Source organism: Squalius cephalus (genome assembly GCF_949319135.1).
Source record: "Squalius cephalus genome assembly, chromosome: 12".
Classification (NCBI taxonomy): domain Eukaryota; kingdom Metazoa; phylum Chordata; class Actinopteri; order Cypriniformes; family Leuciscidae; genus Squalius; species Squalius cephalus.
The window spans coordinates 17,330,824-17,355,322 of record NC_137133.1 but is presented as its reverse complement, the minus strand read 5'-3'; the positions used below and the strand labels follow the sequence as shown (position 1 = coordinate 17,355,322).

The following is a 24,499-nucleotide window of genomic DNA, read 5'->3' as shown; positions in this document are numbered from 1 at the left end:
TGTGGTTTGTGAGAAAGTATTTAAGTGCATTAGGTGCATTATGGATTTTTGGAAACTTGTCTTCAGAGAGAGATTATCTTTGTTTTACCAAAAGCCTTCTGGGCTCAAAAAGGGTTTGTGAATGGACAGCACATGCTTTGTAAAAAGAAATGCTAATTTTGACAAGAAATTCGATCTTTTATTATATAATTTATGAATAGCTGTATTTATTAAGTATGCTATATCTATAATTGTTTAATAAATGTAACACTATGGAGAGATTGAACAATCTATATAATTGTAAATTATTTTTATTGCTATAAATAAGGCAATCGGCACAATTATACACGCTGCAAACAATTAAAAATGCCTCAAACGAGTAAAGTCATAAAAACAATTTGAGAATTAACTGACTGATATTGACGGATCGTTTCACAGATTTGTGAACAAGACTTTGTGAAAATAATTTTGAGAATAACTCAGCATGGAATCATAATACCCCTAAGTCAGCCCGTCAAGATTAAGTCTTAACCAAAGTGATACTTCTAATCTATTTCTTTTCCAAATAGATCTGATACTACTCAAATCTATTGCTTCATCAAGTGAGTACAATATCTTGAAAGCACTGGGCATTTTTTTTAACTCCTGATGTGTTTTGTTGGGCAATGGAATTTCTGAGGTGATAGTTCTTTTTGATGTTTTCTCTCCTTTCTTCCTCAGTGCTGTAAGCCCCCTCCCTCAGGCCCTCTCTACCTCACGATTCAATCCCTCTCTTCTTTCTTAATCAGCTGGGATCCTGTGTCAGTTGACACAATGATGCATGACTCTGTTTCTTCTGTTTTGCTTTCTATATCTAATAAAGCACAATAGTTGCACCATGTCTGCCTCTTTAACTCCCTTTTGTTTCCTGCTCTGCTCCTGTCGGAGAGTGAGGCTGCTGCTGAGGTGTATTGAGGAGAATTTATAACTTAGAGTTCTGTTTCATACATGAAATGTTTCCTTGTACAGTGTGAATGACAGCATACAAAGGAAGGACCTTGGTCCTCCTCCACAAACGAGCAACTACTTTTGCAGCATTCAATTTATTCAGTCTTTACAGTATAACAGAAGCCCTGCATTTACACTCAAAACATTCATGTTAGTGTGTATGATTAAGGACTGTAGCCAGTAAAATCCCTACAGCTCCACGGTGAATGAAATGATCTAATAATGGCTAATGCACAGCAGTAAATAGCGGAGGTAATGAAGTTTAAACAGCCATTACTCTGGTTAATTTTTTTATTTGAGTAGTGACACCACCCTACAGTATCTGCAGAGCCACAGCCTACGCATTTCCTTTTTTATTCCGTTTGGACACTGGGATGTCGCAAACATTTTCAAATATATCTTGAAATAAGTCACAGGGTGGGAGTTGCTGGGTATACTATACAGCATTATGAAAAGATTATATTCAGAGAGGCTAATGTGTCGCTATTTCACTTCATAGACGAACAAGTCTGTAAAATTAATTGCAGAACAACATTCAAAAATCTTTAATCTATGTCGAGAGATATGCAATAAGTGTTCATGTTATTCTGTATTCATAGCTCTGAGCCATATGTTTCTTGGGCACGTTGCTCCTGTCATTTGTATTCAAGGGATATGTTGGACTCAGTACTTTCAGGCTCTCATTCACAGAGAAGAGTGAGTCACAAGCCGGAGGCCATCTCTGAAAACACTGCAGCAAAGATATGGGGAACAGATGGACATTTTAATTTCCTGTCTCTTATCCAGTAAGTCCCTCAGGTACTTGGCCAAAAACACACACCAAAAAATCCATTGCACTAATGTTTCGAGGTTTGAAATTGCCACATTTATGAAAGGCAGTTCTGCTTCTTCCCTTCACCTTCAACGGCCCACCATGCTTTCACTCAGGTCCCACAGCCGCTTGGCTGTATGGTCATCTGTGGCTTTGGAAAGCAATTGTTCTTCTTTGCAATTAGCAAAGCATTTTCCAGACACACCCTCAACTTCAGGCGAGCATGCCAGATATAGTGGAGTCTGAGCACCCTCCAGTGGGCTTTTGAAGAACAACCAAGAGACCAGGAAGAAAAGAGGCTTAATCAGCAGGGGTATGTTGACGTGTCGGCCCAATCTGGTCCTTACGATACCCGGAGTGAGGGCATTTACAGTGACCCCAGTACCATCCAGCCTGCTGGCCAGCTCACGAGTGAAAAGTAGGTTGGCAAGCTTGCTCTGGCTGTAGCAAAAAGCCTTGTTGTAATTATCTTCACTGTTCAAGTCCTCGAAGTTGATGCTGCCATACTTGTAGAGTTTGGAAGAAACCACAATGATACGGCTGGGAGCCGACTGCTTCAGGAGGTCAAGCAGGAGATGTGTCAGAAGGAAGTGACCTAGGTGGTTCACTCCCAGTTGCATTTCATAACCCTCTTCTGTCCTACTGTAGGGGCACTGGTAGAGACCGGCGTTGTTGATAAGAACATCAATCCTTGGCTCCTCCTAATATTGTAACACAATCAGGTTTAGAATTTTTAGTTCATACACATCCAATCACACTTTATTAATATTGCACCTACTGTATAAATGCAATACAGAAAATAAACATATGAAAAATGATTAATACATATAGCTGTTTACCTTGGTTGAAATTTAAAAATACTGACAGACTGTGATCCCTTAAGTTCTGTTTCTGAGGCAAGAATCAAGAATGGTGAAAACAATAACCTCAAGGAAGCTGTCTAAGGACTACAGGGATCAACTTAGGACGGTGGCACATCTAAGGCCCTCTTTTGTCCACTTTCAACCACTTCTGTCCTGATTTCTTGGAGGGGAGGGTCTACGAGCAGATAAATGTATGAACTTTTTTCAGATCTTTCGATCTAATGGACAAAATAAGCTAGGGCAATTTACATATGAAGACAACTGGAGAAGACAGAAAAACATACGGAGAGCAGAAGCTTTAGTTTCTGCATTGACAGCCGCAAATGCTGTGAATGCGTGTTCATGCATTAGGTCAGTAGGCGGAGAGTAGGTGGACTTTTGCAGATGTTTGAACGTATTTGATCACATGAGCGTCTAGTACACTACACTACAAAAGCAATCCGAAAGCATTGCGTTTTTGACTACCACTGGAAGTGGTCGAAAGTGGACAAGCTCAAAACGTTTTAGACCCCATTTACATTTGTATTTAGTGTCCACTTGTGATCCGATCGACGAAAATGCATCTTAATACCAGGTGTAAACAGGGCCTAAGAGGGAAAATGCTATTCTATTTTCAGAATTTTGCATAGGCTATCTAGACATTTACGCACTGCAGAACATGAAATTAGAATGGCTTTATTTAAATATCTTAATAAATACACATGCTTTAAAGGAGTCATGAATTGAGAAATCAAAATTTTCCTTGATCTTTTGACATATAAGAGGTTATTGTACTATAAGTTTCAAATTTCAGAACTTCCTTGTTAGTCTAAAAACAGCTTTTATTGAAACAAAGCTCCCAAAATGACTCGTTTTGTATTTTGTCTCAGTGTGATGAAAGACCGCCTCTGCAGAAAAAGATCCTACTTCTAGCCTACATCTTTGCTTTTTTAGCCCCACCCACCAATTCACGGATGTCATGTCAATTCACAGGATCGAGCAACAGAACAATAGAGATGCCTATGGGGATTACAAGATGTTTTGAAGGGCCTTCCTTGAAGTGCCTTTTAATATGCAAATCTGCTATCCAATCATATCAGTGGGCATTTACTTCCAAGTCTTGAATGCAGCACGCCTATCAAAGAGAGGGTCAAAAACAGTATGAAAAATAGCCTATTACTTCTAAATTAGGATGTTTTAATGTCAAATTATAAGTGGACCTCAGAGAATATTTTAAAGAAAGAAAGAAAAAAAAAAAGATTCATGACCCCTTTAATAAACCTACATACACAGGACATCAGGGCTAGTTATTACATTAACTGTATCCTGTATGTAATCTAAAAGGTGTTGAGCCAAAGTAAAACCATGCTGACATGCATTATCAAATAGGCTAGGTCACATAGCCTATGTTTTAAATGTCGTAATTTCATGTAATTCATTAATTACAATTTCTTTTGGTCAAAATAATGGTTTGACAGTTTTATGCATTTCGTGTTATTTTTGTTGTTGTTAAATTTCACTGAAAACTAATAAAACTTTAAACTGTCTAAACTGAAGCCCATTTAATGTGGCGTCCTTCTCAACTAGGGTAGGCCTTCATAAAGTGTCAATAAAATAAAGAAAAAAACATTTTTTTTTCATAGCCAATTATGATGGATATATTCATCTAACCTAGGTGCCATTTATGAACACAATATGTATCAAGGTAACAGGATACCACAGTTACTATGCTGATGATATTTTATAATATATGATATTAATAATAATAATAATAATAATAATATGCAATCCCTTTAATATGTCCTTGTAAGAAGCAATGAAGATAGTGGGATAATACCACAGTTTAATTGAGCTACTAATTGTAGAAACAAATGTAGTGATATATCATATTTCAGGACACTGGATAACGTTAGCTCATTTCTACACACATGCTCTCTGCTTGACCTTTACTTACACAACATGTAAACGTTAGCACTCCTCATGGCTGATATGGACTAATTCAGCCATTTTCTCAATATATTTTGCACGGTTTGTGCTATTCCTGCGTTAATTAATACTTTATGGTGCAGTAGCCTATATTTAATGTAAATGCAACACAGTTTTAGGGACTGAAAGAGAAGGCAAAAAATGTAAACAAACCCTGATAACTTCCTCGCAGAAGCTGCGCACGGAATGGAGCGATGCGAGGTCCAAGTGTTTGATCACGATCTCTCCATGATTCGGACCGGCCTGTTTCTTGATGTCCTGGGCCGCCTCCTCAGCCCTCTGCCTGTCCCGACAGGCCATGATCACACGGGCCTGCAGCTTCAGCAGCTCCGCTGCCGTCGCCTTCCCGATGCCGCAGTTCGCCCCGGTCACTATCACAGTCTTTCCGTGCATCAGAGCTGATGGATAAGTCAGTAATTTCAGCGCTTTCCGCCTGAAGAATATTCTCCGGGCAATTAAGATAACTCCACCGCCAAGGACGGCGGCTAAAACGACCGCTGCCGACATCAGTGCAGTGCAGGAATACCAAAGTGTTGAATGACAGCGTGTACGCGTGATAGCCGTGCACCCCATTACCCAGAATGCACTGCTTTGTTATGGTTGCAAATATATTTCCTATTCCTTTTTAGGTTTACAGTTCAAGCCTAGTTTATTACACGACATAGCCTACAGCATGCATATACCTACATTTATAATATTTTATGTATAATAATAATATAATCAATAATTTTATATTTTAGATCATTTATTTTAAAAAAAAGTTTCAAAAAATTGTTTGTTTGAGTGTTTGCAGCGGTGAAAATCCATCTATCCACACTCCAAACCGCTTGTCTTTTTATGTAGGGTCGCAGGTATTGATGTAAAAATATTCAAATGAAATTTGACAACATTCAACATCCTTTAAAATAAATTAAAAATGTGTTTAGACCTGCCAAGTAAATTTTGGTTACGAATGTCGTGGGATTAAATGTTTTTGAGGTATTTATAGCACTCATGCATATAACTGGTTTGTTTTAGCCTTCAATATGACTTGTGGCAGATCCTTGTAGGCTATTTTCTGTGCAGACAAACATATTAATTATTATATTAGACCTATAACAACATAATCATTATAACAGCACCTTTTCCCATCCATTTAACTTGCCACAAAATGTGTAATTTCTACCCAATTTTAAGTTAGTTTTTATTTTATTTTTTTTATATTTTTTGTTTTCAGTTTTAAAATTATTTTTCTTTCTTTCTTTCTTTCTTTCTTTCTTTCTTTCTTTCTTTCTTTCTTTCTTTCTTTCTTTCTTTCTTTCTGCATCCCAAAAGTGAAATGAAACAAAACAACTCAATACACTTAACAATATTTTTTAATTACAAATACAAATATTTTTTAATACATGAACATATCTTAAGTGCAAAGTTTGTGTCAGTAATGTATAATAAATAAGTGTGCTAAAATGCTACACAACTAATCATATGTTAGAACTAATGACAAAAACGTTTTATTCTAAACTAACTAAAACTGTAATTTAACGTCACAGTCCAAAAAAACCTAAACCAATATCTATCTACTACATTCTTAAAATATATATATATAAAAAAAACATACATAAATACAGCAAAAAGGCTAAACACATATTTCTGTTAGTAATTAGTAATACTAGCTCATTTTGAGTAGAATTAGTATGTAAGTGGCTCTCTGTAGATTAACAAGATCAGTGCAGATTCAAGAAAGAGAGGAATATTCAAAGGAAGCAGACGAAAGGCTTGAATCTAAGGTTGCTAATACTGCTGGTGTGCTCGTGGTTCTTAGGACTGGCTTTCAGTGTTTGGGTCCTCGTATATGTAACTGCCAACACCTCCGGTATTAACTCCTGAACAAAAACAGGGAGAAAACATCATGCTCATATCATGATGAGCATAATATATTATTTAATATATATATTAAATTGGAAAATGTACCTTTTGGTCCAAAAAGAACAGCATAACAGGGTTTATGGCAGTAGGGCTGGCCATCATGCTGTAATTTAAAACAGAACCCATGTACACTATTAAATAATACTTGTTTTCACATTTCATTTCAATTTAAATCTGAGCTGCACCTTTATGATATTACAAAGCACTGAGACAGGACATATACACTTCCACGCAACCCATACAGATTTTAATCTGACCAAATTAAATTTCAAATATATGCTAAATATAAACAGCATGGTGCAGGAAAATATGTTTTTCAAATTGAAAATATATTCAAGTAAAACCTTCAAATGCTTATATATATACATATATATATTGCACAATATAAAATTATTTAAAATGAAAATATGAAAAGGGGCAAAAATATATGAGGAAATATATTTTTTAAATACACATTTGATCAAATAAAAACATAAAAACAATATAAATGAAATTCTCATAATTCTTAAATTATCATAATGTTCCTCCACTCATTATTACATATTTGGGTCTTTAGCGACCCGGATCTATATCTAACTTGGATGAATCTCAATAATAATATTTTAAGAACTGTTACAAAATATTAAAACAAAGCATATTTCATTATCTTTTGGAACGTGGAAGGGTTCAATTTGAGCATGATGCTTTTTTCCATCATACTGCATCTGGCTCAAATCCACAGTCTCAACCATATTCACAAAACTATAGTTTTCAATGTCTTCAAAGCCAATATTTTGATCCCTGACAGCTTCTTCACCAGATCCACCATCAAGTGACAGTGACACTAATATTTGATTGTGTTCAGTACTTGCTCTGCAGTAAATCACTGAATCATTTTAAGTTTTGCTGATGATACTTTCTATTCTTTTGTTTTCTGCCTGCAGTAACTATGATTGAAACGTCACTTCATCATTGTGTATCAGACATTGCCACCGTGTACAATAAAGGTAAATTGCACTTATTCAGTCATCAGGGATTCAATTCTTGTTGCGCAGAAAAAAAAAAACTTAGACTATTACATACCTCAGGTCGCTAGCGACCCTATACACTTTAAAAAAAAAAAATAGACTTTTATAATTGTATTTATTTTCTTTTTATTTAGATTGTTTATAATAGATTGTGGAATACTAAGAATGCTTATGTCCAACTTTAAAAAATGAATGACGGGGAGGGTAGTGAATGACATCCCGGGTCGATAAAGACCTGAGGTATACGTTTAAAGGGATAGTTCACCCAAAAATGAAAATTAGCCCATGATTTACTCACCCTCAAGTCATCCTAGGTGTATATGACATTCTTCTTTCAGATGAATACAATCGGAGTTATATAAAAAAAGTGCATCTATCCATCATAAACTAACTCCAAACGGCTCTGGGGGGTTAATAAAGGCCTTCTGATGCGAAGCGATGCATTTGTGTAAGAAAAATATCCATATTAAAAACTTTATGAAGTAAAATAACTAAAGGACACATGAACATATACAAATTCAACTTAAGTCTAAGCGCAACTTATGCGAGTAATGCGACGTACTGCTGATATTTACACTATGCCATGACGCACTATGCTACTTCCGACATCACAAGTTGCTTAAGTTGCACTTTTGGCGCAAGACTGTGTATGGCCATTTGGCCTGGAAGCTAGAGTTTTACTTTGTAACGTGTTAAATATTAATATTTTTCTTACACAAACTCACCGCTTCGCTTCAGAAGGCCTTTATTAACCCCCCCAGAGCTGCGTGGAGCACTTTTTTGATGGATGGATGCACTTTTATGATGGATAGATACACTTTTATGGACTTCAAAACAGAAACGGCCATTCACTGCCATTATAAAGCTTGGAAGAGCCAGGACATTTTTTAATATAACTCCAATTGTCTTTGTCTGAAAGAAGAATGTCATATACACCTAGCATGACTTGAGGGTGAGTAAATCATGGGCTAATTTTCATTTTTGGGTGAACTATCCCTTTAAGGGTTAAAATCACAGCAATAAAGCTGCAGTGTGTTTCTGTCACTCACCTCTGCATGGCTGCCAGGAGCCAGAGTCTTCTTGCACCTCTCACAGCGCAGACAGGGTCTGTGCCAGTCTTTACCCAGGGAACTGACCTTTTCAGCTGAAACACACAGGAAACACAGGCCCTTCTGTAAGCATCAGTCGACCACAACAAAATGCTAATGTATGTACTGGCACTGCTGAACACACATGTCCCTGCACAAATCCATTTTTGGTGAACTTTAATGTCTGAATGTCAGTGCTTACCAAAGTATACTGTTTTGTTGCACCTTGGGCAGATGTTCGGCTCACCAGAGAACGAACTGAAACTTGCAGCTGGAGGAAATTAGGTGAATAATTATTCTTATACATAGCATTAATTTAAATAACAAACATTTGTTTTTTATAAATGTAAGACAATACAATACAGAATTCATTGTCACCACTGATATTGTTCTAAAGAAACACAGTAGAAGTAGATTTTCCCATGTAAATTGTTAGGTCATTATTGGGGTGTTCTTTAAGGCAAGACACTACAGGCAAAAACATTTCGAGATTTTCGGCTATTTGGCTTTTCATAACATGCTAATTCAGACTAGTGGAAACATCTAAAAAATCCACTTTTAAAGGGATAGTTCACCCAAAAATGAAAATTCTGTCATTAATTACTTGATTAATAAAATGATTCACCATAAAAAACCTGTGAACTTAAGTTTCTGTATTATGATCTACAGTAGTATAACCAGTATTTCAGACAAACTCACCCTTCACTGGACCCCTGGTAGCCTTTTTCTCTTCAGCCTTGGGTTTGGTTTCCATGGCAACAGGGGCAGCATCATCGTTGACAGGTGCTTCATAGACATATGATCCCGCCCCACCAATATTCACACCTACAGAAAGAAGACAGTTGCTTCTTTTCTGATTCTGTTATATGGGAGGTTTTTAAACATTTCAGTCTGTAAAAATTCAACATGGGCTTTAAATTCATGAAGCGTTAATCCATATCTCAAGATCGGAGATTTAAGAGATGAAACTGCTCCTGTGCAGGCTCTCTGTCTCATTAAGAAACAGTTGCATCAAAGGAGAGAGTGTCCTACTTGCTGCAAGCCCCACAAATTATGAATAGTTAGATCCAAGACACTAATTAGATGTACTGTACCTTTTGGTCCATAGAGGGCAGCATAGCATGGCTTGTGGCAGTATGGTTTCCCATCATGCTGTTTACAGTGGATAAAGCACATCACTGAGATTAATTAGGCATCCAGTTCCTGCCATCCTTGTCTGCTGTCATCAAAAATTAACACTCATGCTGTCCAAAGATTAGAGCATGAAATATTCTCAACATCGAAAGAGCAAACAACTGTACTGGCCTTTGTGAAAAAGACATACTTATTACAGAAATAATATACTTTAAAAGAACATCCTTAAGTGCAAACTGAATGTTTTGGACATTTAACGGCATCTTATTTACAATTAAATGAATGTGTTATAGTTTGAATTTATATTAAATGCAATTAGTTTAACTTAAAGGTGCTCTAGGTAACTTTTTAACCTTAACTGAACAGCTTCGGAGTCAGTGGAATGGTTATATTACTTATTTCGGGTTGAATGGTGGTGGTTTCGCACCCCCCTGGTGCCCGAGAGCGGAAAAAACTCACTTGCAACTTTGGGACGCGGGTTGGTGTCAGGAAGTATCGCGTGATATCAGGTCTCGCGATGTAACGAATTGCTTGACGGCACTGCACACGTACACGCCCCTATTCAAGCACCGGCGGGCTAGCTATAAGCAAAGGGCAACGATAGATTGAGTTATGGCTGAGGCTGAGCCTGTAAAAAAGAAGCAGAAAGCTAGGAAATCTTTGTCGGAGGACCAACGAAAGAGGAAACGGGAGACTGACCGAGCAAGAAGTCAGACTCGAGTAAATATATCGGACCGGCTTTTTCAGAATGGTGAGAACTGAGAGAAACAGAAGCCTGCAAAACGGATGCTGATCCTGCTGTTGCACTTGTAAGTTAAGTATCTTTGGAATAAACTGTTTTTAATATTTAAATTTCAAGTAATTGCGACCTCAGGATGTTTGCTATTGTCTGTAAAGGTTTTTATTATGATCGCTGTCTGTTAGGGGCTTACTAGTACGCTAGATACTATAACTTTGATGTTAGCATTGTCATAGCAAACACGTTTGATTTCTGTAGTTGTTTGGCCGTTCCTCTGTCGGTTTTATTTGTGTAACTTACACTTTTATTTTATGTCACTAAGTCAACGCGTCTGATAATAGGCAATATCAGACGCGCAAAATGTTGCACATATCATGATCGAGCTAGAAAAAACGTTCTGATGTTTTCTTAGACAAGCAAAGGTAAACCATCATTCTACCAGATGAACTTATAGACCTTGCTAATATAACTTTAGACAAATATTAGCCTCCGATATATATATATTTTTTTATGCTCATGCCCATTCTCCCAAAAACAAACAAACAAACACGAAAGCAGTAGTTCGCCTCGTTCATATCGTTCGTTCCCGGTAAAAATACTAGTATGCATGACAACACAATAAATAAAAAAATCGCCATCAGTTGGAAAGAAAGTATTGCTTTACTTGCCTCGGTAGACATAACTGGTTTTGAAATAGCCGGTTCCTCTGCTCAGCTGGGTTGACAGCTGATCAGCTGGGTTGCTCGTGGCGAGGGGGGAGGGACAACAGTTCGTTTTTACGACAGAGTGTTTGAAAGCATTATACTACCAGACACTAGGGGGAGCTCGTAGAGAAAAAACACTCAGACTTGCATAGTGTCCCTTTAATAGTGCTTTTTTGACCCACATAAGTAGTAACATAAAGTTTAAGCATCTTTTGCAGCGATTTTTGTGTAAGCATATCAGTGAACACCCCTGACCACTCGGTGAGTTTCACGTCTTTGTAAACGAAAGTTTAATTCGTTTTTAGGAAGGATTGTTCCAGTGCACATAAGCAGCCATTCTGGAGGTGGGGGGGGGGGGAAGCGAAAGAAACCTAAAATTCTCGGGACAGCAGCATTTGTCCAAATTTTAATCTTAACCGTTCTATTTCATCAGAAACGATCTGTAAACAGGGCTTTAAGTGTAAAATACAGAACTTGTCCTTTAAGTACATATTGGCATTTTCTCCATAGAGGCAGTGCCGCCTCAAAAAAAATTTATGAGAAAATAATCCATATTACAAAAATAAAACAACGCAAATATTTCAAAATGTGACATTAAGAAGTGTATAAATCACTTTTTTTTTTTACAGTGGGACACTGTGTGTGTCTTGCCTCCCCTGAGCCCATTGACTTTTAACAGAGCCTCTAAAGCATGTGGAGGGTTTAGTGGGGTAATTTAAGAATGAATGGGGAAAAGTCACGTGAGAGGAGGCAATGCCTCTATCATGTTATGATTGGTTATGATTAGTTATGATTGGTTCACTTGGTAAATCCCACCTCTTGTTTTCGTGCGTGCAGATGTGTTTTTTTTTTTTTTATAACGTAAAGTGATATTTAACAAGTACCATGTGAATAGACCGTCTATTCGGTGTCTATTCCGTCTATTCGCCGTCGGTGTATGAATGAGAGAGTGAATGGGTGAATGTGAGGTAAAGCGCTTTGGTGGCCATAGGTCTGTGAAAGCGCTATATAAATGCAGTCCATTTACCATTTACCATAGACATGACAACAACATTAATTAAATTTATATATATATGTGTATATATTTATGTATATATGTGTATAAAATTCATTTCAGAAGACATGCACATCACTGATGTAATTTCATAATTCAATTAAATTTCAATTCAGATTATTTGTAAGGCACATTTATAATCAACCTTGTTTGAACAAAGTGCTGTACATAAAAAAGAGAGAAGGAAAATAAGAGCAGTAAACACATAAAAGTTACAAAAGATTAAAAGCACAGAAGAAAAGGACATGGATTTGGAGCCAGCCACTGCGAAGGCACTGGCTTCATCTGTGGGAGACAGGAGATGATGATTTCGAGCAAGTGATGAGTTGTGAGTAACAATTAAGCCGGGAAGGTATTTAAGGGCTAGTTTGTTGAGAGCTTTTAATCAAATAATATAATTTTAAAATCAATTCGGGTTTGGGATTGCAGCCAGTGCAGAGAGCGTAAAATTGGTGTGACATGATCTCGTTTGCGGCTTCCCGTGAGCAGACAGGCAGCCGCATTTTAGACCACTGGGAGATGAGAGATGGAGGAGAGAGGTAACCCGACATACAATGAATTACAGTAAATGAGTCGTGTTGAAATAAAGGTGTGAATAACTATTTCAAAACTATCCCTGCTTAAAAGGGTTTAACATTGGCTAACCGACGAAGATGCTAAAAGCTAGTGCTAACTATGACATTAATTTATTTATCTAATTTAAGACTATCTAGGTAAACTCCTAAATCTTTTTAACGTCAGATGTATACGGCGTGAGGGTGCCTAAATCGATCAAGTTATCATCAGAATGCTCTTTTGGCCCGAATTGTATAATTTGGGTTTTAACATTGTTAAGTAGCATAAAATTGTTAGTGAGACACAATATGAGTTTGTGAAGACTTCCAATCTCTTATATGCAGAATTATAATTGTGTGTTATAGGTATGTTGGAGAGGTGTCGTCCGCATAGCAGTGGTACGACACCCCAAATCTACTCATAACTGATCCATAATCGATCCCTGGGGTACACCACAGATGAGGAGAGTCGCCAAGGATGAATGAACATCTATACTAACAGAAACTTCTATTAGACAGGAAAGACTGAAACCATTTGAGTACCGTACCTGTGATACCAATAGAAAGTTCCAGCCGAGATGAAAGCATCTTGTGGTCTAATTAGTCAAAAACGAGCTCAAGTCTAAAAGCACTAAGACCACAGTACTTCTATTGTCTTTGAAATATGGTCTTTTAAGGTACACTACAAGTGCGCATATTTCAAAGGGGGATGATATTTTCGCAGAACTAAGGCTCTTTGCACCGCTGATAACTGGGTCTCATTCACTAATAACTGCATGGATTATTTCTCATTTGTACACACATGAGAATTTAGTCTAATTCACAACACGCGAGTATGCACGTGAATTTGTTCTCAATCTCGTTCTAATGTTAGTGAATTTAGAGTATTCTAGATGAGCGTGCGCGTGCACGAGATTAGTCATTTGATAATTTGCATAAAAGATGCCCAAACCATCTCCATATAAGGGCTTTCCGCACAACCTTTCCTTTACAGCCTTTCCTTACTCTTGTCAACATGGGGCTCTCTGCAGACGTGCTCTCGCCAGATCCTCAAGCAATGTCAATTGTGTCATTCTCAAAACCAGTTCAAACACAATAAACTATTTTTATACAGACCTTTCATTAGCCAGCTGCACATATGTGTATATTACTCAGAGAAAACTCACAGCTGATGTTATAACGCAGCTTTTCCTACTCTTTCACTGTATATGATGAAATATGTTTCATTTGAAATTAAATTGTATTATTAATTAATTTTATTTTATAATTTTATATAGAAATAATATAATATAATTGTAACGAAGTTCAGATGTTATGGGAAGAAGGAGGCGGGAACCGGCGAACATTCAAAAACTTTAATATCAAAATAAAACAAATACAAAACCAAAGTAAAAGACAGCAGCCCCTCATGGACGACTGCTGTCACAATAAAATAAAACAAAACACAACACAAATTCAGGCCTGTCCTCTCTCGCTCTTCACTGTCGTCGCTCCCCCTTTATGCTTCCGCTCCTCCGTGAGAGATACGAGACCGGTGCGTCGCGCAGTTGTCGCTCATCAGAGTAATCACGCCACCGGCCTCGTGCCTCTCTCCCACGGCCCTCGGCCTAGTCCTGCTCGCCACAATAATATAATTATAAATGTGTTAAAATGAAATATAACTTCTTAACACGATTATAAGGCCGCTGTCAGGGATTATGCTCTGTTTGTGTTTTCGTTCTGTTCACATTCTGCCTCCTTTGTTTACCCTGAAGTATTTACCCTCATGTATTTAAGCCCTCAGTTTCAGTCTGCTCCTTGTCTTGGATTGTTTTATATTTATGATACGTGGTTGTGATACCTGTTTCTTGAGGTTACCTGTGTCATTTTGATTTATTTATTAAAGGATTGTTTGCTCTGATAATCTTCATCGTTGTGAGCTTCACTACAGCCACCTAACCGTGACAGCCGCACAGAGACACAGTTGTCCCTAATTTTTTTGTAAATTTAGAATACATTTTAGTATGAAAGTTTTTGGTGAATGATTTGTTTGTGAAAACTTTTGTGCGCAGATCTCATGCACAAATTTGTGTGTACACATGCTTAGTGAATGAGACCCAGTGTGTTATAATCAGTGAATTATCTGCATTATTATCTAAAACAGACAGCCCTGCCCACACTCCCGCCGAGGGTGAGCTGCAGCTGGCCTCTGTAATTTTTGATGAGAATTTGGAAAAGGATTATCCCTGTAGTCTCCCATCTCCACTAGTTTCGCTCAGCTCCAAGTCTCCTGTGTCTCCACTGGTTTCACCCAGCTCCAAGTCTCCTGGATCTCCAGTAATCCTGTCTAGCATCCCCTCCCACCTCCTCTACTAATGACAGCCAGATCCTCTGCTCCGCCTCCGCTGTTTCCCTCGGCTCCTACTCCGACCCCACTCTGCTGTGTGGATCTGCATGGGATCTTCCAGTCTCCAGCTCCGCTTTGGCAAGAGGATCCCCTGGCTCCGCCTCCAGCCTGTCACTCTACCTCAGCTTGTCGACCAGTTGACTTCACCTTGGCTCCTACCTCCATAGGCTCCACCAAGAACCGTTGTGCTTACGGCTCCACCGGGCTCCCTCATCCCTCTAGCACTGCCTTGGTCAGTTATTGCTCCGCCTGTGACACGGACTTCTGGGCCTTCAGCTGTGCTTTATCCCTTCACTCATTTGGCTCCGCCAGGCTCTGCTTTTCCTCCGGCTCCACCTTGGTCCTCAGTCCCACCCATACCTGTCAAGTATCCCGTTTTGGATGGGAAAGTCCTGTATTTTACCCTTCTTTCCCGCCGTCCTCCTGTATTAGTATTTTCCCGTAAATCTCCCGTATTTTAACCTGCGTTATTAAAAAATAATAATACCCTGGGCCCGGGCGGAGTAAAAAAAACAAAAACATTCCCAATCTGAGCTCTGTCACTAGCCTCGCGATAACTGCCACCTGCAGTAGCCTACTACAGGTACTGTAGGTGGCAGTTGTCGCAAGGTTAGTGTGTGAGGTCAGATGATGAGTGACAACGCGGGAAAAAAAACAAAAAAAAACAGAGACGGATGATGGACGCTACGACAGAGACGGAAGGCACTCCTGCCAAAAAAAACAAAACCCTCATGTAAATACCGCGAATGCAAAGTCTGCAACAAATTTGTACAATAACTCACTAAAAGAGTAAAGAAAAATTATGTGAAATGAAAAGAAACACTGTAAAAGAAAAGCAATATGAAATGAAAAGAATGTGTGGAATGAAAATATATGTATTTTCATTACATATTAAACAATACATTTAATACATTTAAAAATATTAACTGATTAATCCAGGTGTGCCTGACCTCAGTAGTCACAACAACAATAATCAGACACACCTGGATTAATCAGTTTGTCCAATAATGGCATACAGGAAACAAAGGAGCTGGCTGAAGTTCAGGAAGTAGTGCAGCTGTGCATAAAGCCAGTTGTAGTTTATAAGTGGTTGACAAGTGGTGATTTTAGCTTTCTTGTACACCTGTCTTAAAATGTAAGGGATACTGGAGCTTGGTTGGGGTGGTGGGACTGCTTGCGGTGGGTGCTGGAAAATGTCCCTTATTTTCAAATCCAAAACTTGACAGGTATGGTCCCACCGGCTCCATCGCAGTCCCCTGGCACCCTGGTTCCACCTCAGATGCCGGTCACTGTGACTCCGCCTTGGTCTTCTGGACCATTGGTGTTGTCAGTCTCATCAGCTCTGCCTGGGTCTCCACCTCTATCGGCTCTGTCTCCATCTGTCGTCCCTCCACCTGCCAAATCTCCATCATGGCGTCTCCCTCTTCCAACTCTGCCATGGGCCTTCGTCCTGGCTGTGGTCTCGGTTCCCACCTGGCTCATCCTGCTCTCCTCTCCTCCCTGGCTCCTCCCACCATCACTGCTGCCTTGATTTCTCCCACCACCATCTCCTCTTGTCTCCTGCCCTTTGCCAGCCCCTCGTCCTCCTCCAGAGTCTCCGCCCTCCCTCTCTCATCAGTTTAAACTATCCCCGGCGTGAGGACGTGCCGGAAGGGGGAGCTAATATAACAGTAATGGTCTGTTTATTTCTGTTTTATTATCATGCTGTTTTGGCTTTTCCTGTTTGCCTGTCTGCCTGCCTGTGTTCCCTATTAGTTTACATAGTCCCTAGTTAATTACGTTCAGTTCATTCATTACCACTTCTTATATATTTAAGTCCTTAGTTTCCTTAGTTCTGTGTTCCTTGTCGTCTTTGAATAATGTGGTTATGTTACTCTGTTCTCCTGCATGTTCTCTCTTAAATATTATTATTAAAATACTGTTTATTTTGTACTCCTTTTGTAATCTTCGTGCGCTCATTATAACCACCTAACGTGATACCAATAAGATAATCTGAAGAGTTTGGTTCCAAAACACGATAAATCCATTTTAATTTGAGTAAAAATGTGTTTTCTTTACCAAGAAAGTGGCAAGATGAAAACCACTATTTTCTGTTTCAAATTATCACATAGCATCTTTAGGTTATAATAACATAAAAAATTCAAATCCAGATTTTGATTTTCAAAGATTTATTATAAAAATGTATAATTTTTTCCCCAAAATGCAATAAATTCATGACACTTTTTTTTTCAAAATGCAATTAATCCATTGAATCAATATAACAGTTATTTTTCATATTGAAACTGTTGAAAATACACAACAAAGTAAGTTGATCCACATATGACAGCCTCAGAACTCGGTCAATACTAATCATATGCAGGCACTGGACTAAAAATACATTCAATCAGCCATCGCTTGGAAATACGTCCTGAACTTTTTTGACGGCGATCAGCTGTAATGGCTTGGTCCTGCTCGGTTTTGGTTGACTTTGAGTAAAACAATTGAAAGTTTTTCAAAAGATCCCCTGGGGTCAACGTGTCAGCTTGATGCTGTCGTGTGAGAACAAGCAACAGCCGGCATTTTTTCCTACTCCCGAGTGCCTCATCTTCTTAATCTCCTCACGTAAATGATTAGATTTCGATGGCTTACGTTTCTTCCCAACCGCAGAAACCACCACAGGTTCATCAATGCCGTTAAAATTATACATTATTTTGTTTGTTTGTTGATCAAAAAGTACAAAGTAGATAAGGAAAACTAGGATGCCGGGTGTATTCAAAGCGGCGCCGTTATGGTTTACAATGCGTGGAATGGTGCGCTGTGATTGGTTGAGCGGATTTATCGCATTCTGCAGAGAAGGGAGACTGGCGTTTGTCGCGGTTTGGAAAGAAAGGGAGAAAACATGACAGAATAACACGGCGGATATCGCATTTTACGTAAAATTAAAAATGTACTTTTCAATACCGACCTATACAATAGGCTACTGATTTTTGAGGGAACCCCATTTTTTATTTTTTTTTAATGCCGTTTATCGCGTTTTGGAACCAAACTCTTCATCTGCTTCTGCTACATAAAACTTACGTACAGACTATTTTGCTAAGCAACAGTGAGGAAGAGAGAGGAGAGTAAGAGTCCAGAACCGGATCTCTTGTACACTTGGTTTTGTGTGATTAACAACATTGCTAATACAAAAATCTGAATGGCTCTTTGAAAACATGTAAATACTGTTTGGCTTTTCCCCCCCGCAGGTTAGAAACAGAAAGTCGCACAGCACTGTTTTGTGGACCACAGCAACCGGGATGGCCTCTATATTTCTGCTTTTCTATAACAGCCACCTACTGTCAGAGAGTTTTCATGTTTTTGCATTGTTGTTATTGTGTTGATATTTGGAACAGCTCTCTTGCTCATGTAATATTACTTAATTGTATACATTTTCAGACTGTAAACCAATATTAATATACAGGTAGGAAAAGGGGGGATGGTTTTTTTTTTTTAATGGGGTTTTATCTTCTTCAGCACTTTCTTTTTCTCAGTGTTTTAGCTGCCTTACTCTCACCTCTGCATGTCCTCCTGGATTCAGGGTCTTGTTACAGCGTTCACACTTCAGACAGAATTTGTGCCAGTCTTTCCCCAGAGATGTCACTTTCTCCGCTACAAAACACAAAAAGATTTATCCCCTTTACAGATCATCATTCGTTTGAAGATGTACATTTAAATTATGGTTTAAGAGGCTCTTTGGATAAAAGTGTTAACTCTCTCCACTGAAGCAAATATATTCATTATAACAATTGAGCTGAAATTACTTTGTAGAGACTCTTACTGTAATGGTGCCTGGCAAAGATCAGAGCTTCTATGAAATAGTGGTTTGAGTCTTGTTTGAGACTGTCTCGTTAGAAAAACAAAAAAGGCTATGAACCACATACAGATTTATTTAGATAACACATAGCTATATGTTGCACATATTAAAGTCACCATGAAATCAAAATTGACAATTCTTATTTTTTAAATGGAATATTGCAGTGTTTATTATAAATAATTTATCTGTGCACATATTTTTTCTTACATTTCATGTGCACTTGTAATCTTTAATAGAAGTACCTTCCCCTCCTTCTTGTAGTGACATCTCTTCTCTTCTCTGATGTTTACTGGTGCGAGGCTGGGACAACCTGTCACAACCATGAGGTTGACCAATATCAAACCACAACCGTACAATCAATTCCCCATGCATAAAATCATATCTCAACCTTTTTTTGTCTTGTTCATGAATCCGTTTCACTCGAATATACGTCACAACATGGAAGAAAAGACTATCGCAGTTTCTTTTTCATGCCGACTTTAATGCGTGTCCAATAAGAAATAATATGAATATGCCTAATGTCCATCTGTTTACGGTCTCATAGATTACATCAGGGATATGTGGATGAGTGAAGGTCTTATCAAACCTGACCCCTTCATATCGAGGCCAGTATATTCCAGGCACATGCCTGAGGGAGCACAGAACACCCTCATGAGCCGTTCTTCACAGAGCAGACATCACATCATGTCAGTGTGAGTCAAGACTGAAGAACAGCACAATAACATTTAAGGTCAAACTTTGTGAAATCCATTCAGGGATGTTTGGGGAAGTATGTTTATTTTTATGTGTTCTATTACAGGATGTTGCCTCAGGGTAACAAATCCATTTTCTTCACTTTGAAAGCACTATAACACAATAAAACAGCTAATAAAGAAGGGACGACTTTGGATAAACCAATAAAAAGGGTTTCTTTTCTTACACTATATTCTAGTGAATAATTGTCTTAAAAAACAAAACAAAAAATAAATATATATATATATATATATATATATATATATATATATATATATGGCATGGTACACCATGTGAAAGGCACATTTTCAACGTTGATAATAATAAGAAATGTTTCTTGAGCATCAAGTCAGCATATCAGAATGATTTCTGAAGGATCATGCGACACTAAAGACTGGAGTAATGATGCTGAAAATTCAGCTTTGCCAACAGGAATAATGACATTTTAAAACATATTAAATTGGTATTTTACATACTGTTTTGACACCTCTGTTGTTTTACTGTATTTTTTGATCAATCATATGCAGGTTTGGTGAGCACAAGACCCTAAATGTGTAATGCGTACAGTATATAATTAAATGCATTAATTCGAATGGAATGCAGTGGATATGGACCCAGTCACTGCTACTTTCTGGCATGTAGTTTGGCATCTTCCATTGGCATGTAGTGTTGTTTCTAGGCAACTAGCTAAAATGGAAATATATTTATTTATTATAATATATTATTAATTTAATATTGGTTTTTTTTATAACATTGTTTTTCAGCATTTATTTTTGCCTTTTGATCTCCATTTCATGCTAAATGCATGCAATTTCACTTTCTGTCTTCAATCGTATCTGGCAAGAAATGAACAGGTTGTAAAACTAAACGTTTTGTGGTGCAGACAAATGTGCTGAGAGTTGAACAGACAGTAGTCCTTGTCTCTAGATTTGCTGTTCTGCTTAATGGTTGCATGATGTCCACTTAACCTGAGTATCAAATTAGCTATTTCCACAGTGAGGATATGCATGGCAAATTTCAGTCTGACAGAAAGTTGCAGAGGTCGCAAACACTTTAGAAACAAAACTGAAAAAGAGTTTTAGATAAAGTAATAATCTAATAACTTAAAAGTCGGTATGAAACAAGACACGATTGTATTTTCTATCCTATTGTGACGTATTTTCGAGTGAAATGAGTGAAATCTAACAAGAAAAAAAAAAGAGCGTGACTTGATCTTGACATATGGGACAAGATTGGATCATTGCATGGTTGTGGTTTGCTATTGGACGATCTCATGTGAGTGACATCAGGTTGCCCCGCCCTCACGTCAGTAAACACATCATCAGATCAGAGAAGAGGGAGGCGATGTTATTTTGATTAAATATTAGGAGAGTACATGAAAAAAAAAAAAAAAAAGGATAATTTATACGATAATCATGTGCATGGATAAATTATTTATAAATAAATACTGCATAAAAAACAAGAATTCTCCATTTTGATTTCATGGTGTCTTTAAAGGGTTAGTTCACCCTAAATGAAAATGCTGTCATTAATTACTTACCCTCATGTTGTTCCAAACCTGTGAGACCTTTGTTCATCGGAACACAAATGAAGATATTTTTGATGAAATCCGAGAGCTTTCATATGTGTCATAACCACTTTCAAGGCCCAGAAATGTAGTAAAGACATCGTTAAAATAGTCCATGTGACTAAAGTGGTTCAACCTTAACGTTATGAAGCGACAAGAATACCTTTTGTGTGCAAAAAAAGAAAACGATTTTATTCAACAATTTCTTCTCTTCCCTGTCAGTCTCTGACACTGAGGTTGAACCACTGTGGTCACATGGACTATTTTAACGATGTCATTACTTCCTTTCTGGGCCTTGAAAGTGGTTATGACGTTGTTGTCTATGGAGGGACAGAAAGCTCTCAGATTTCATCAAAAAGATCTTCATTTTGTGTTTCAAAGATGAACAAATCTCTCACAGGGTTATTAATGAGATACATTTATTTTTTGGGTGAACTAACTCTTTAAGGAAAAAAAGGTTACTAAATACTGATTGAAGAGAGAAAGTCCTGCACACATCAGAGGATAAAGAAGTGGTTCGCTTCAGCAATAGCCTTATGGCATAACTGCACAATTATGTGGGCAAAAAGGGTGTTCCTCCACTGAAAGCCATTTAAAAGTAGCCATGTGCCAGGTTGAGTACTTAAAGACTTTATGTGGTATTCAATTTAATAGGAATGCTTTTTCCAGGTCACACTACTCAGCTGTTCAAGTCTCATGAGAGCTAGTAGCAGCCAGAGACAAAGTAGATTCTCACTTGTTAATTATTAGGCTATAGTGCTCAGTGGGAGGGAGTCAGCTCAGACTCAGCATATGATATTAGCACGGACAATTTTTTTATATGAATTCAATTCAATGATATTGAAGTCCTCCTGTGGTGAAAATCAAGCCTTTAATGCTGTTTATATGTCTATGTGGGAATAGAAACCATGTGCAAATTTATTAGTCAACAGCATTGCTGAGTATTTTCTCCTTAAAACTGCAGTGAACCAAAGACAATCTCGAAAACACAGTTTGAAATCGCTGGTGTTTCTGACGTCACAAACTAGTGTAACCAATCAGATCAACGTGTGATCGGCAACGAGTGGATCTCTGAGCTGGTGTGAGTGAGTGGAGGCGGGGCTAATTTGCATATTCAAAGAACCGCGTATACTAAATTAGCAAGGGTGTAGAGTTACATTCAGGCTATTTTAAGGCAAGAAGAAATTTGTTTTAAACGATTTTTTTTTTTTTTAATATGTCATTTTGGTGATTAAAGATGAGTTTTAAGGGATACAATGACTACAGGGGGACTTTAAGATGCGTTTTGGTCGATTGGATCTCAACTAGACGAGGGAGACACATTCCTGTTTACACCTGGTGTTTTAATCCGTCTCTTTTGTCCACTTTCAACCACTTCTGTCCTGATTTCTTTAAGGGGAGGGTCTATGGGCGGGTAAATGTATGTTTTTTTTCCAGATCTTTCAATCTAATGGACTAAATATGGTTGCACAATTTACATATGAACACGAAGCAGAAAAACACAAGGAGAGCAGCAGTTTTAGTTTCTGCTCTGACAGCCGCTAAGACCACGCCAAACGCTGTGAGTGTGTGTTAGAAATCAGGAATGGTGAGAGAACATTGTGCTTGGTACGTTTTTCGTCTTCCAATTAACCAAACCGAAAAAGTTTAAGTCCTGTCTGGCTAGTACGCTTCCAGTAATGTTTACGCATTATCTCAGAAGGCAGAGAGTAGATGGTCTTTTGTGGCTGTTCGAACGCATTTGATCACACGAGTGTCTACACTATGAAAGCAATCAGGTCGAATGTGGACGAAAGTGGACAAAAGAGATGGATTAAAACACCAGGTGTAAACAGGTTTGTGTCTCACTCGTCTACTCGTGATCCGATCGACCAAAACGCATCTTAATACCAAGTGTAAACAGGGCCATACATGTTGAGCGTCATGGTGTGTTGCTCAAAACTAACGCTGTTCATTTACAGTGAGAGTATGTTTTAGTATAAAAATGAAACCTTGTAGGGAGTTTTACAAAAAATGATTCTAGCCGACAGCTGTTAATGATAAATAATTAATAATTTAATGACTAATTACACTGTAGGGACAAATGCCAAATGACATGCACCTGCAGTTTAAAAGAAATGTCCATCAATTCAACCAGAGAAGATAAAGAGGAAGAAAAAAGCAGAGCACTGTTTAACATAGTCCAATAAATCAAAATGTGGCACACACTACATTCACAGGAGGCTTTTTGAGAATGAAAGGAAAGTAAAGGCCTATAAATAATGTATAGACCTGACAGAAGAGTGTAGAAACCGCATTAAATGGGTCAAACCAGATTAAAACTGAATGTTCAATCTAGTTATGCACTTCAATTTGTGGTGGTGTTGTATTGGCTGATGCTAATTATTTCACTCAGCTGATCACATTTAAAGATGAAAAGGTATTCAGTCTAGTAGGCTACATAACGAATATGAACCTGAGTTTTATATTAAAAATCCACCTGATTATTATATTTACCTATTGTATAGTCACCCGTTTTAACTAAATAATATGGGATTCTGAGCTCACATATACACAGTTATACACTTTCATTCATCCCGATTCTGCATTTCATGCGTCATACATTATTACATCAGTAATAACCAAAAGCTCTCTCCCTCTCGTTCATATTGGTGATTTCCATGGTATTTATTTCACTGCACCACTTCAATATTCATTGTATCTCAAATCTCAGCAGATAAAATAGTTTTATTAGCTGCAGCGTCTGTAATCAGGTGTACAAATCTTAATCATAAAACGTAATTAATTTAGTAAGAATATCGTGCACTCGTGATTAGACAGTTAATTATCAAGCCCACACTGGGTGGTTTGTAGACGTTAGTTACAACGCATACCACGATAAATGAGAATGAAAGTAGGCTAAATTCACACTACATCATGACATCTACGTTGCAGACAGCGTGTGCATTGTTTAATTCATGGGATTTTGAAAAGGAAGCAAAATTGGCGACTTACCAAAATAAACAGTTTTGTCACATTTGGGACATTTTGATGCCATGTTCCGTGCAAAGCTAGGGTTTCCTTTTGATATGAGCAAGTTCTCTTTAATTTAGATCTGACACAGTAAATGCGACTCCTTCGTTCTTAGCGATGCTTGAAGCGCGAGCGCATCCTCTATTTCAACATTTGCCAGCGCGAGCGCGGATCCTCCCT

At 38.0% G+C, this 24,499-nt stretch overlaps 2 protein-coding genes across 2 annotated transcripts; both read right to left on the bottom strand.

The window, feature by feature from the left end:
* Positions 1–985: 985 nt before the first annotated feature.
* rdh14b (retinol dehydrogenase 14b) lies at positions 986–5,195 on the bottom strand. Its single transcript, XM_079887870.1, has 2 exons — positions 4,759–5,195; positions 986–2,478 (listed from the first exon to the last, which is right to left on the bottom strand). The coding sequence occupies exons 1-2, from the start codon at positions 5,176–5,178 to the stop codon at positions 1,867–1,869; spliced, it is 1,032 nt and encodes a 343-aa protein (XP_079743996.1). The 5' UTR covers positions 5,179–5,195; the 3' UTR covers positions 986–1,866.
* A 748-nt stretch (positions 5,196–5,943) lies between these two features.
* crip2l (cysteine-rich protein 2-like) lies at positions 5,944–24,375 on the bottom strand. The gene is made up of 8 exons (XM_079887718.1): positions 24,302–24,375; positions 18,709–18,803; positions 9,700–9,757; positions 9,305–9,430; positions 8,808–8,876; positions 8,567–8,661; positions 6,556–6,613; positions 5,944–6,467 (listed from the first exon to the last, which is right to left on the bottom strand). Exons 1-8 carry the CDS (start codon positions 24,342–24,344, stop codon positions 6,403–6,405), a joined length of 609 nt encoding a protein of 202 aa, XP_079743844.1. The 5' UTR covers positions 24,345–24,375; the 3' UTR covers positions 5,944–6,402.
* Between the last annotated feature and the right edge of the window lie 124 nt (positions 24,376–24,499).

What these genes read in the sequence shown, in the direction of transcription:
- crip2l (XM_079887718.1), bottom strand. Translation starts at nt 24,344, where the DNA reads ATGGCATCAAAATGTCCCAAATGTGACAAAACTGTTTATTTTG. An exon ending in ATCCAGGAGGACATGCAGAG is followed by an intron (nt 9,758 to 18,708) that starts GTGAGAGTAAGG and finishes CACTGTAAACAG; the next exon opens with CATGATGGGAAACCATACTG. An exon ending in TGCCCTCTATGGACCAAAAG is followed by an intron (nt 9,431 to 9,699) that starts GTACAGTACATC and finishes TTCTTTCTGTAG; the next exon opens with GTGTGAATATTGGTGGGGCG.
- rdh14b (XM_079887870.1), bottom strand. Translation starts at nt 5,178, where the DNA reads ATGGGGTGCACGGCTATCACGCGTACACGCTGTCATTCAACACTTTGG. An exon ending in TCTGCGAGGAAGTTATCAGG is followed by an intron (nt 2,479 to 4,758) that starts GTTTGTTTACAT and finishes TTACAATATTAG; the next exon opens with GAGGAGCCAAGGATTGATGT.